The following is a 14,436-nucleotide window of genomic DNA, read 5'->3' as shown; positions in this document are numbered from 1 at the left end:
TTGGAACATGGATAGATGGCAATATTGACATTATGCATGTCATTTCATTTTGTTCCTACGTCAAAAATTCTGGTTGCTATGGCAACAAATAAAAAAAATATTCTTACAATGTTGGAATTTCTGACAATGGTGGAGCCGGTCGGGGACTTTTATTGCTAGCTTGGCAATAGTCTTGTTCCGAATATAATTTTATAAGATTGTTGATTGAGCTACTTTCACATTTCTCAAGCAATAAAATTATAACTAAAAAATGTAAGTTGCATGAAGTGTATACATGGAAGACATGCTCATTGATCCACACGATCCTAAGTGCCATTGAACTATGACATTTTTTATAGAAAAAATTGTGTAAAGTTTGTGGAGCCCACTACTTCTACATTTCTGAAGCAATTAAATTGAAACTTCAAATCTGTCACCACTATGAAATGTAGATGAGTAAGACACAATTTTCATGTGCAGTTGTCCATTTATTTCTGAGTTAGCAATGACCTCTATGCATCTGCATGACAAAGCAGTGCATGGGTATTCTTAGTCAAATTTGTGACATAGATCTAGTGTTATTTACATTTCTTAGCTATATATTGAATACAAAAGGTGTCTAATGTTGAAACAGTAACGCAGAACTGATCACATTTAGTTTATGAAGGTTTTGGTTACACTCATTTAGAAATCAGTGTTACCAAATAGGCTCCATGCCAATGTGAGAATTGTCCTAAATATTTCTGCAACCCAATGCACGAGTTGCAGAAAGTGTTGTACGTTTTGCATACCATGTTGATTACAAACGATATTTTTAAATGACCAGTTCCGAATGTGATTGCACTCTTTTAGTGTCTACAAATGCCAGTAAGTTCTTCTATTTGGTTAACATATTTTCGTTTTTGAATGTTTAACATTTTATTGTAAATACATAAACATACATACCGGTAGGTTATGCTAAACTTGATGTATTCTTATTTACTTTGAAATGCTTCATAGCATTAACATAGTAAATTAAAAAAAAAAATTGTTATGTTAAAAGCAGTTGCAAGGTAATTAGAGTTTATTCGTAATCGTAATCTCTCTTGTTATGAATATGAAATTTGACAAGGTGCACTGATCATTGACACATTAAAAGAACTCATCCACTTGGGTCTTCGAAAGATTGTTGGACAGCATTCAGTCTCTGCAGCACTCATTTATGCTGATGACTAATGACATGCAAGAAACTGCAAAGTAAGAAAGTATTGTAAACTATAATCATTGAAGAGAGTTTGTTTTTTTCACAGGAAGATTAAACATGCACTTGATCAAAAAGAGATATGGAAGAAATAGAGAATAATAGGTTAGTGTTGATTATAGATCAGGTTTATCATGCGAGGCTTAGAAAACAAAAAGCACGAGCCTTGGCGAGTGCTTTTTCGTTTTCGTGCCGAACATGATAAACCTGATCTATAATCAACACTGACCTATTATTCTATTTATCCCACTTTTTATTCAGTAAACTTTTTTATTTAAACAAAATAAGTTTTCATAAGTGTTTGTCGTACTTTGATAATGACTGTAGTGTAACCAAGGTCAGTGTATTACTCCGCGTTCCAAAAATAACCGCTGATCAAATAATCTTTTTTTTAATCAGAATATCGTTCTGTAACAAAGTGTCGAGCGTTATTAATTACAATTTTGATCATATTTAATTGCAAATCTTAAAGTTTTATGATATCAATACGACATTAAGTTGTTATATACAAGGAACTACATTTGTTTACAACGTAGCCTAACACCACACACAATTCACTTTCGATATCAAACTATCAAGTCGATCACGAGGTGCACAATATTTGCTTCTTTGTTATAATATGTGGTTATTTCGTAACGAAATAACAAAGATTACTTGGATTTAAGCTTATTTTATACATTTTGAATGTTGAAAGTGGCACCAAAGAATTGTGAGGCAAAGTTGTTCGAACTAGAGAAAGACATTTGCTGGTGAAGTGATTGGGTGGGGCGAACATCAAGATCAACTTGTTCGACGGTAGACAGTGGTTGTCTAGGCTGCATTTCGGCCATAGTTTCGGTGCATGAAAGTGAACAAGAGGAATCTGTTGCATTGTTACATTTACTGGACTGAGCAAGAATGAACACTTTTGCTGCTGTTCAACAGATATGTTGGAATAATTGGTTATGGACTGAACATTTTTGTGCCCTGTTATTGCCATGGTTTCAGTGGGTGGAATGTTTGCATTTCGAAGTTTTGGGACCGGGAATTTGCGAACTGAGTGGTTCGTTATTCTCTTGTGCTTGAGAAAGCCGGCGTCTTTTTCCATGGCCTTCAGCGTCTGACCTAGCTTGTTGACACCCAATTGTTGACACAAGGACCACTGGGATGTAGGGTCATTTGTGCGTATTGCCAGGTAGAAAAGATGCTTTGAAGAAAAATCAGATGGACGCATATCCGAGTTTTATATCATTATCTATTAACACAGGATTTCTTGGTCCAGACGATTGTTTTCTACGGTCAAAGGGGAGCAACTCGAACTGACTTCTTTAAAGGGGAGCAACAACAACAGAACCTATTTGCATAGTGTTAAATTTACCTAATACTAGGTTTTAATGACAATAAATGACAAAAAACTCGTTTTTGTTACTTTCCTTTGTTTTAAGGTCATTAAGATTGACAAACATTTGAGATTGTTTTTATTATTGATGCACTTGGCAAATACAGGTGACGAGGTGCGTGGGAAAAAGTAGTCCCGGTTCGGCAGTTGATGACGTCATTTCGTGCCATTGATTATAGCCTTGCCGTTGATTATAGATGAAATTTAATCAACGGGGCTTTAATCAACCGATTTCGCTGTAAAAGTGGGATAAAAAGGAAACTTGTTACAAGGTATTGCTTAAAGGTAAAATATAACAAGACTTATTTTTGTTATACATAATTATTCCTTGCCATAATTGTTTTGTTTTACCCTTTTTATGGGTACATATGTTTCTGTCTAAACAAGCATGAATGATTTTCAATTAACTTAACAGAAATGTTGATGCCTTGGTTAAGGCAAACAGTTTGGACAGTCTGCAAACATTAGCTCATTACTTGTACATATTGCTATAATCCTTCATTTTATGTACACATTTAATAAAAAAAGAACTGTTTCTTCTGATTTAAAACATCATTTTATTAATAGAAGAAACATAATAAATATATATTAATCTTTAAATGATTAGCACAATTAAAAAAGGCTAGTGTTCTTAAAATTGTTTATGTAAAGAAATCAATAATAAATCAAGAATTGGAAATTAATGAATCTGTATTGGTAACATGATATATATTTGTAAACAACTATGCTGTACAACCTCTACAATAATCAATATCCCTTAATTAGTTTAGTCCAGTGATTGACATATTTATTTTCATATATTTTGTGTTTCTTTTGAATCTTTAATGTTAAGTAAAAATGCTATCAGTCAGGTAAATAAGCAAATAGCCCCAATCAACATGAAGACAAAACTTTCATGAAATTCCTTTATTTTTTTGCTCCCCAAAAAAATTTTTTAGGGGGAGCAGATAGTCGCCACTTCGTCTGTCCGTCCGTCCGTGTGTCCGTCCGTCCGTGCGTCCGTCTGTCCGTGCAAAATTTTTGTCCGGGCTATTTCTCTGCAACTAATGACCGGAATTCAATTAAACTTTATGGGAAGCTTCACTACCAAGAGGAGATGTGCATATTATCAGCTGATTCTGGTCGGATGATTTTTTACAGAGTTATGGCCCTTTGAAATTTTCCATTAACTGTACATAAAGTGCAATTCTTGTCTGGGCTATTTCTCAGCAACTAATGACCAGAATTCAATGAAACTTTATGGGAAGCTTCTCTACCAAGAGGAGATGTGCATATTATCAGCCAGTTCTGGTCGGATGATTTTTCACAGAGTTATGGCCCCTTGAAATTTTCCATTGTACATATAGTGCAATTCTTGTCCGAGCTATTTCTCAGCAACTTATCACGAGAATTCAATGAAACTTTATGGGAAGCTTCACTACCAACAGGAGATGTGCATATTATCAGCCGGTTATGGTTGGATGATTTTTTACAGAGTTATGGCCCTTTGAAATTGTCCATTGTACATATAGTGCAATTCTTGTCCGAGCTATTTCTCAGCAACTTATCACGAGAATTCAATGAAACTTTATGGGAAGCTTCATTACCAACAGGAGATGTGCATATTATCAGTCGGTTCTGGTCGGATGATTTTTCACAGAGTTATGGCCCTTTTAAATTTTCTATAAACTGTACATATAGTGCAATTCTTGTCCGGGCTATTTCTTCCCAAGTACTGACTGGACTTCAATGAAGCTTTATGGGAAGATTAACTACCTTGAGGAGATGCGCATGTTATTAGTGGGTTCTGTTTAGATGATTTATTTAGAGAGTTATGGCCCGTTGAAATTTTTAAGTTGCTAAACCATCTATCGTATTATTTTGTCCAAAGTTATGCCCCTCAAGGCGTTTCCTTTTATCTGAATATATAGTGCAATATTGTGACAAAAAAAACCTTTGGGGAGCATCACCCGTCTCCGACGGTTTCTTGTTTCTATATATTATTAAAACCTGGTTGAGAGTTTGATTATGTAAAACAAATAATAGGTATTTAAATTGAATTTAACATACTCTATGTCATTAATCATCCTGTTCTACAAAGAGAAGTCTAGGGGATAAAGTCCACAGGATAAAAAAGTGCTTGTTCTTTCTTTTATTGAGGACAATTTGTTGTTAAATATTTTTATCTACCCACGTTTATATATTGTCAGAATAACTTATCATTTTCGGTGACATTTGTACATCTAGATATCTTGCTTGTATCAAAATCGATTTGATTGCATTTGTATGGACCTTGCCCTTCTTTCATTTAGTTTGCAAGTTATATTCTGATATCAAATCTCCAAGAAGCAGTACAAAGGCTTTCAATTAACCCTGTTTTCTAGTGAAATACTTAAAAACTCATTTTTTCATTACAAACTAAATTTTTTCGACTTGTGTAGCTCTGCCTAACTGAAAGATTCACAAGTAAAACAAATGCAAACGCCCAAAGTCTTTTATTAGACATTTAAAAAAATCAACAAATTTAAAATACACTTAATTTGCCCACTTTTATAAATCCATAAAATTTAATGTCAACAAAATTAATACATAGCATTAGCATTGAAAATTTAACAATTGGAAATACCTTTACAAATAGTAGCCTTCAAATGATGTTAAGCATTGTCACAAATTAGGTCACTATGTCAAGTTTTCTATGTCTGAGAACTCCGGTGGGCTCTTAAGAGCCATCTTAGCCCTCTTGTTTGATGGAGTTAATGCCCATTTTTTACATATAGAAGCTTTTGTGTGCAACTTCTACACATTTTCTCAAACACTTAAAAAACTTAAAAAGAATTAAATTCTGCAATTGCTACATCTAAAGTGGTCAAGGTTTCCAAAGTGTGTTAATTTTAAGCATTGCCCTGTATTCAAAATTACATATAAAGGCTTCTGCGTGAAAGTCCTCCAATTTTGTGCATGACATTTTTGTCAGACTATTACACAATGCTTATATCAAAATGCTTCAGCCCATACTCTCAGGGTTTCGCAATTGTTTTATTGTCCCCTACCGGTTTCACCGGAGTGGACTTATGGTTTGCACTCCTTCTGTCAATCTGTCTGTCAGTCCGTCACACTTTTATGGATCCTGTGATAACCTTATAAGTTCTTAATATTTTTTCATGAAACTTGCAACATGGATAGATGGCAATATGAACATTATGCATGTCATTTCATTTTGTTCCTACATCAAAAATTGTGGTTGCTATGGCAACCCAAAAAAACCAAAAATAACGGAAAATGGTGGAATTTCTGACAATGGTGGAGCCGGTAGGGGACCATATTGCTTGACAATAGCTTTGTTAACCAGGTTTTCCGAAGGAAAAAACTGGTTATTAGATTGATGATTGTAGGCAGGCAGGCGGGCAGGCGGAATGAGCTTGTCCGGGCCATAACTTTGTCATTTATTTTGAGACTTTAAAATAATTTTACTCATTTGTTCACCATTATTGGACGGTGTGTCATAGGAAAGAATTATGTAGAAATCTCCAAGGTCAAGGTCACACTTTGAATTCAAAGGTCAAAAAAGGCCATAAATGAGCTTGTCCAGACCATAATTGTCGTTCATTGTGAGATTTTATAAAATCACTTTGCACATTTGTTCACCATTATTGGATGGTGTGTATTGCGAAAGAATTACGTTGGTATCTCCAAGGACAAGGTCACACTTTGAGTTCAAAGGTTAAAAATTGCCATAAATGAGCTTGTCTGGGCCATAACTATGTCGTTTATTGTGAGATTTTAACATTAATCTGTACATTTGTTCACCATCATTAGACGGTGTGTCATGCGAAAGAATTACGTCGATATCTGCAACCTCAAGGTCAAGCTGTGAGTTCAAAGGTCAAAAATGGCCATAAATGATCTTGTCCGGGCCATAAATATGTCATTTATTGTGATATTTTAAAACTCAGTATATTTGTTCACCATCATTGGAGGGTGTGCAGCGCGATAGAATTACGTCGATATCTCCAAGGTCAAGGTCACACTTTGAGTTTAAAGGTAAAAAATGACCATAAATGAGCTTTTCCAGGCCATAACTTTGTAATTTATTGTGAGATTTTAAAATCATTTGGCACATTTGTTCACCATAATTGGACGGTGTGTCGCGCGAAAGAATTACGTCAATATCTCCAAGGTCAAGGTCACACTTTGATTTCAAAGGTAAAAAAACAACATAAATGAGCTATTAGATTGATGAATGTAGGCAGGCGGGCAGGCAGGCAGAATGAGCTTGTCTGGGCCATAACTTTGTCATTTATTGTGAGATTTAAGAATCATTTGGCACATTTGTTCACCATAATTGGACGGTGTGTCATAGGAAAGAATTACGTAGAAATCTCCAAGGTCAAGGTCACACTTTGAATACAAAGGTCAAAAAAGGCCATAAATGAGCTTGTCCAGACCATAACTGTCGTTCATTGTGAGATTTTATAAAATCCTTTGGCTCATTTGTTCACCATTATTGGATGGTGTGTATTGCGAGAGAATAACTTTGGTATCTCAAAGGTCAAGGTCACACTTTTAGTTCAAAGGTCAAAATTGGCAATAAATGATCTTGTCTGGGCCATAACTATGTCGTTCATTGTGAGATTTTAAAATCATTTTGCACATATGTTAACCATCATTGGATGGTGTGTCACGCGAAAGAATTACATTGATATCTCCAAGGTCAAGGTCACTCTTCGAGTTCAAAGGTAAAAAAAGGCCATAAATGAGCTTTTCCGGGCCATATCTGTCGTTCATTGTGAGATTTTAAAATAATTTGTTCATCATCATTGGACGGTGTGTCACACGAAAGAATTATGTCGATTTCTCCAAGGTCAAGGTCAAACTTTGTGTTCAAAGGTCAAAAATAGCTATAAATGATAATGGCATAATAATTCTTAAAAATCACATAAATTAGCTTCTCTTGTATTGTAAAGACAGCATGCAAAATAGTCTGTGTCAATGCGGCACGTGGGGGTATATGTCACGTCTGTGACAAAGCTCTAGTTTAAAGTTGTTTTTTTCAAATCCTGTTTTATGTTTAACAGGAAATACACTGAACGCGTTGTTTTCATTGATGACAAGGTGAACACAATGCAACAGACTGGGGACTTCACAAAGCTTACAGAGAAAATTAATGGTTTGAAACAAGAGCTTAATCTGAAAAAGCAAGACTTCGAAAGTAATGCAGAAAGTCTGCAGATGGCTTTTGAAGAACAACTCGATAAAATCTCCAATTTACGCAAAAAAATCAATGAAACTTTAGATGAGTTGGAAAGAAATACTATTAAAGAACTTAACACCCTGCTGGAAACACTGGATGCTCCACTCCAAGATATTATTGATAAATGCATTGATGCAATTTCTAGGATCCAAAATAACCAGGATGAAATTCAGGAGATTGATAAAAACACAAAAACCTTAAAATTAATATTGTACAGGAAATGTTTGGAAAAGTCATCTGAGATTGAATCAGCGAAGTCACAAATAGTTTCCAACAGAATACCAATCATTAAATTTGTTCCTGATTCATCAATTGAGCGCATTTTTTCTCTTTCATGTTTTGGAAAATTGATAAATCCAAATGAAATTCTCAAATTAACAGGTAATATATTTATTAAATATTATATATATTAAAGTATAATATGAAAAGGTGGGCAAACTTTTCCAAAATAATATGCTGTATATCAAACATTTGTGAGACACCTTCTGGGGATCTACTTATTATAGACGAAGCTAATGTGGAAGCAAAGTAGCTGGATAAGGACTTTAAGGTGATGACCTACTAAAAGCTGCCTAGCAAACCAATGTCCATGTGCAGCATTGACGGCGGTGTGGTGGCTGTTGCTCTATACAACAGTGAGATCCATTTCATCAGAGTGACCAAAGCTGGTCGGCAAGTGCAGGAGAGAAAACTGAAACTAGAACATGATTGTAGAAGTATTGCTCACAACCAGGGCTTCTTGTATATCACATCAGGTATGGCACTACACCAATACACTGTTTGCGGGAGACTGGTGAGCACAATTCACGTGGATAAGTCACTTAGGGCAACAGGTGAAGGTAGGTTTTTATTTTATGAAACTATCTCTTTACATGTGTTGTGATGTTTCACAACAAGCTTTGTTCATTATAAAGAAATATACTTTTTGATGATTAATGCAACCAGCTCAGTTGTAGACCTGTGACATCTTGATTACATTTTCAAAATTTTGGAAGCAAACCTTGTTAGCAAAACAAAATTGTTAATTTGAGCAAATATCAAAATCATTTTCTATTTTGTATTTTTGTCATACTGTGAAAGCCTGTGTTTTCAACCCATATGAGAGCGCCGAGGAGAGAGTCAGACTCGCTGCTGGGATAGACAATTACTATCATTACCACCGTTCAGTAAATTCCTGTGTGGTCAGCCCAGATGGGACCAATTTATATGTTTTCCATGGGTATAAACTGATCACACTTTCCAGGGATGGCACAGTGATCAACAAACTAGCTTTCTATCCTGAAAGTGAAGATATGTACTGGTATTCCATTGTATACTTCAATACCGTCAGACCTGCAAATTTCCTCCACATAACAGACTCTGGTCAAGTTCTGGTATGTCGAGCTCTATCAAACGGGATCTGCCAGGTTGACAGTGGAGGGAGGCAGATACGGGCAGATGTGGTCACAGAGGATATGGTTAGATCCCCATTATCTGTCTTCTATAGTAAACACAGAGCTGCACTGATTGTGGGAGTGTTAGACAGTGATTACATAATGGTGTTCAAAACTTGAAGATTTGATGGTATTTTAGGTTTCAACTATTTAAAACAGGCAACAGTTTGTTTTTTTTTAGGGAAAAACAGTTTTCTAACGAAGAAAAATGGCAACTCAGACTTCGGATTGGCAACTTTTTTTCTATAGTGCAATTGGTTGATAACTTGAATAGTGTGGTATCAATAGTATTATTTGAACTTTAAGGGTATTAAACTGCACGTAACACATATTTAAATACGGTAATAAATATAACTTAAATATTGATGAATTGGTATATTTTGTATAAAAATCCTGTAACAAAATTGATTGTAATTGAAGCTAATGAAGGTTGTATTAGGAAAATTGTGTAATATTATGTTTTATATTTGAAACTTTATAATATAATATTGATGTTGATATTGTGATGTTCCCTTATATGTGTAAGGATTTATTTATTTGAGAGAATCAATGTTACAATTTTATTATCAATTGAAAATTTTAAATAGTTTAATATATAATCTGACAGCTTAATTTAGGAATATATGTGTTATTTTTATTTTGTACACGCATACAAATGACTGTTTTGTAAGTTTTCTATGTTATAAACAACTCAGTAAATATCTCATTTTTAAATGGGAACTATAGCTTAAGTTTAAAAGAAATGTTTTATACTTTATTGTGTGAATACCAATAAGAAATTGAAAATGTCAGACATATTAGCACACATTAGCTCAACATGTTCATTGGTTGTGAACATGGTGAGCTTTTGTGTCGCTTTTGTGTAGCTTTTGTCCGTCTTTTGTCGTCTGCCATCCATTGCCAACATGTCAGCATTTACCTTGTTAGTACTCTAGTGGACACATTTATTGTCCGATCTTCACGAAGCTTTTAAAATTCCTTAGTCCTGGAGCTCTTAACAGACATTTTTTTTTTCCCGATATGTATTTTTTATGCCCCCGAATCGAATGATCGGGGGTATATTGTTTTTGGCCTGTCTGTCTGTCATTGTATGTGTGTGTCTGTCCCAAAACTTTAACCTTGGTCATAACTTTTGCAATATTGAAGATAGCAACTTGATATTGGGCATGCATTTGTATCTCATGGAGCTGCACATTTTGAGTGGTGAAAGGTTAAGGTCATCCTTCAAGGTCAAAGGTCAAATATATGGCTTCAAAGCGGCGCAGTAGGGGGCATTGTGTTTCACAAACACAGCTCTTTTTATGCCCCCCTTCGAAGAAGAGGGGGTATATTGCTTTGCTCATGTCGGTCGGTCCGTCGGTCCGTCCACCAGGTGGTTGTCAGACGATAACTCAAGAACGCTTGGGCCTAGTTTTATCTTAAAAACAATCTATTGAAGAATTGGCCATGTTTGCCTAATACACCCTCTACATATATATATGCAATTTAAGTACAGTGAAACCTTTTTTTACTGAAAAAAGGTTAGCAATTTCTTACATTTATTTCAAATTTTCTAGATTAAAATAAAGCGTGCTTTAGCTGGGGGTTAAATGGAAAATTCCAAATTCCTATAATAATAATAGATGGGCGTAATTTCCAAAAACTTGGCTTTAGACAGCTTCTGTGAATTTATAAGTTGAGCACACAAACTTCAACTAGCTTTTGTTAATTTAAATACCATAACCATTTTTTCCCACTTGAACCAGCTTTACTACTAAAAGATACGGAAACCCCAATAGTTAGGGTTTACTGCATAAGTTAACTCATAAAAAAAAATGTTTTGCTTTCATTTAAGAATAAAAACAATGATGAACCCACCAATAAGCAGGTTTTAAGTGTTTAAGTTTTCGACTACCCCAAAAATGTTCAATGTCCCTTGACATTTTTTTTTCCTATTTTTCAAACTTGTTTACCATCATGACCCCAACCAATAAACAAGAGCAGACAACTGTATCAAGCATTTTGACATAATTATTGCCCCTTTTATACTTATAAAATGCATATTATTGATAAATCTATGTTAAAGTTTGCGTACTACCCCAAATATTTCCGTTATCCTTTGACATATTGCTTTTATATTTTGCATACTTGTTTACCAACATGACCCCAACCAATAAACAAGAGCAGACCACTGTATCAAGCATTTTGACATAATTATGGCCCCTTTTACACTTAGATAATTGAACATTTTGCTTATTGCCATAACTTCTTTATTTATGATCACATTTTATTATTACTTTGACAAAACAACACTTACCTGAATACCACAATGGATTCCACCCAAACAATACCCCACGCCCCTACCCAGAAACCCTTCCCCCCCCAACCCCCCCCCCCCATTTTTTTTAAACATCATCTAATTAATTACCACACCCCACATTATACCCCCCTCTTTCCCCCCACCCTCCCTACCCCCAATTTTTTTTTTCCTTTTTTTATTTTTGAAAGATCGTCTAATAAATGACCACACCCCACATTATACCCCCTCTCAACCCCCCCTTTCCCCCCCAATTTTTATTTTTTTCCTTTTTTTATTTTTGAAAGATCGTCTAATAAATTATTGAATATGAACAATTTCCCCATGATGGCTTACGTTATACTGTCAAGCACTCAAATTGTCGTGGCGCTGTCCTCTGACAGCTCTTGTTGTCAAGCTCCTTTGCAGTAGGCTCGATATAGACATTGTAAAGGTTGGATGAATGTCCGTGCACTGTTTGTCCATCCTAGCTGTATTGCAATCTCATCATTCTATTGGTAATTTTTAATAATTTACCTTAAATCATTAGCATGTGGGAAGTAAGATGCAAGACCCATGACCCTTTTCTCAAAGGTCAAAGTCACACATAGAGCTCAGATCTCAAAATATGCATTATTGCAGGACATTATTTTTGTCATTCATCAGACGTTTTAATAATATTATGCTGCACCAGAAAATCACCATTTCGAGCCAGCATGTAAAACCTGTTCCAAATGCTCAATTCTCAAATATGGGCATCATAGAGCTTGGCACACATTTTCACAAGACATGTTTATGTAAATAAGCAAATGAAATATATACCTTAGATGTCAAAAGGTGATTACCAAAGAAGTTTATTTAACTGATTCGCCTGTTAACTATGTTTTGAATGCCGGTAATTATTCCAGTGCGGTGATGACCATTGGAGAGGTGCTGGACACACAGAAGAAATACTGGAAGTCACTGAAGTTCAGAGGTAACCTGTATGACCATGGGAATAAAATGATTACAGTTAAACAATATTTGGTATGTTATGTCTCATTTAGATTAATTTACTTGACAGTGTATAACAAGTATCAAGTTATGTAACTGGGCAAGGAACAAAATACACGATCCTTGAATGTTTAGTGCAGAGCTCTACCAACTGAGCTAGCTTTTCTAATTTACACAATTACCTTGGCCTTTAAATATGGTTGTTAAATATGTCACATAGTCGTAATTTGAAAATCATTTGCACCAAGTTATTTCAAAATTCTATTGTGCATGATGCAGATATTAGCAGGGTAAAACCTCTCCTTTCTCTTTATCCATTAATGCTAAAATATCAAGTATCCACTGTGACCTTGACCTTTCAGCTGGCAACATGCTTTGCACTTAACACATTGTCTTATGATGATTACCATTTGTATGAATACAATTCAAATTCTTTCCTGCACCTCAAAGGTAAAAGGACTTACATAAGATTTCCTACAGATACAAGATCTAATATCAGGATTATTATGGCAACCGCATAAAATGTGTGCTGTAATCTACCCTATAATGTTTAGTAATGCATTCAATTTTACTTTGTTACTCTTTCCTTTTTACAGTTGCAATACCGTTGAAGAAACAGAATGAACAGGACACTTCTGATACTGATGAGTATGTGTTATTTGTCTTCGTGGTGTTTATATACAAACATAGATTATGACTGGCATGAGCTTTCATAATAAATTTGTTTTAGGGATGGTCAGGCATTGTATTATTTATGAAGCCTTTTCTGGACAAAGTTATAAAATACTTTTAATGATAAGTCTGAGCTATACTCATCGCTCATTCATCGCCATTGGTCAGACCACAAGAGGGTTAAAACTCCTTAAAGTTGTTCAATGATCTGACGTCATAAGTAATAGGTAGTGTCATTCCACCAATGTAAAACTCGAACGTAAACACTGAAAATGGTGTCTTTAATATGTAAAAATATTCATAATTATTGTATTGGATTGAAAACTTGCAATGTATAATATAATGTGGTTAACTCAAACCTACGGTATGCCTTACCCATTTTGTCAGTTTATAACCTATTGTATTATAAGATTTATTTCAACATGACCTTTGCCTAATTAAGGTACATGTATCACATTTACAAGAATGTTTTTGGTACTATTGCCTCATTCATTAGACATGTATTTGCCATTTAAATGCTATCTTACCTTTATTTTACTTCAATAATAGTAACATTTTGCAGTTCTATTTATAGTGAAACAAAGGGGGCAGATAAAGGGATGGATGAGCTGACAAAGAACATGGGAGATCTTGAAGGTTAATAAAGGAGCTGCGTTCTGTGAAAACTGGGCTTTGTGCTTGGCGTAAAGTTTCATCCCAGACTATCTTGTGCAGTCTGCACAGGCTAATCAGGGACGACAATATCCGCCTTACCGTATTATCACAAAGATGAGACTTTCTTCAAATGAAAACGAATGTTTCATCCCTGATTAGCCTATGCAGACTGCACAGGCTGATCTTGAATGACACTTAACGCACATGCATTAAGCCCAGTTTTTCCAGAACAAGGCTCAAATCATTTTTCGATTTCTTTGGGTAATGGCAAAATTGTATGTCCAAAGTACTTATCACTGTTATGAATATCACTGATAAAAGTTCTAAAAACATACCAATAATAACAACGAACATACCACTGTGAAATATGTGCGCTTTAATTTAAGTAGTAGTGGCGTTCTGATCTTTAAAAAAATATGGACTGGTATGTAATTTGTGTTGTCTTTAGTGTTGAAAATAAAACATTTAGTTAGTTTAAACCTATTTATTTTAGCTCGATTGCATCGAAAGCCTAACGCTCTCGAGTCCGTTTCCTGGGCCTAGAACCAGTACTTGGTGTCTTTGGGAGAGATCTAAAGAACG

At 35.0% G+C, this 14,436-nt stretch overlaps 2 protein-coding genes across 5 annotated transcripts in view; both read left to right on the top strand.

The window, feature by feature from the left end:
• Window positions 1-14,436, top strand: part of LOC127878121 (histone deacetylase 6-like) — a 74,362-nt gene that overhangs the window by 49,343 nt on the left and 10,583 nt on the right. For 3 of the 4 annotated variants that reach the window (XM_052424554.1, XM_052424573.1, XM_052424548.1), the window contains exons 31-33: window positions 12,444-12,511; window positions 13,125-13,176; window positions 13,763-13,836. In XM_052424554.1, coding sequence (XP_052280514.1) covers window positions 12,444-12,511; window positions 13,125-13,176; window positions 13,763-13,836 — 194 coding nt within the window. The remainder of the gene's footprint in view (window positions 1-12,443; window positions 12,512-13,124; window positions 13,177-13,762; window positions 13,837-14,436) is intronic. The other variant, XM_052424564.1, reaches the window with a different exon arrangement.
• On the top strand, window positions 8,219-11,035 carry LOC127878180 (uncharacterized). Its single transcript, XM_052424671.1, has 2 exons — window positions 8,219-8,666; window positions 8,908-11,035. Exons 1-2 carry the CDS (start codon window positions 8,411-8,413, stop codon window positions 9,378-9,380), a joined length of 729 nt encoding a protein of 242 aa, XP_052280631.1. The 5' UTR covers window positions 8,219-8,410; the 3' UTR covers window positions 9,381-11,035.

This window comes from Dreissena polymorpha, chromosome 1 (assembly GCF_020536995.1).
Source record: "Dreissena polymorpha isolate Duluth1 chromosome 1, UMN_Dpol_1.0, whole genome shotgun sequence".
In the NCBI taxonomy this organism is placed as follows: Eukaryota; Metazoa; Mollusca; class Bivalvia; order Myida; family Dreissenidae; genus Dreissena; species Dreissena polymorpha.
The sequence above is the reverse complement of the archived record's forward strand: the minus strand, read 5'-3'. Positions and strand labels throughout refer to the sequence as shown.

Bases quoted from the DNA above. Each gene is read 5' to 3' on its own strand.
- LOC127878180 (XM_052424671.1), top strand. From the start codon at position 8,411: ATGTCCATGTGCAGCATTGACGGCGGTGTGGTGGCTGTTGCTCTATAC. The intron at 8,667-8,907 runs GTAGGTTTTTAT...ATACTGTGAAAG, and splicing joins ACTTAGGGCAACAGGTGAAG to CCTGTGTTTTCAACCCATAT.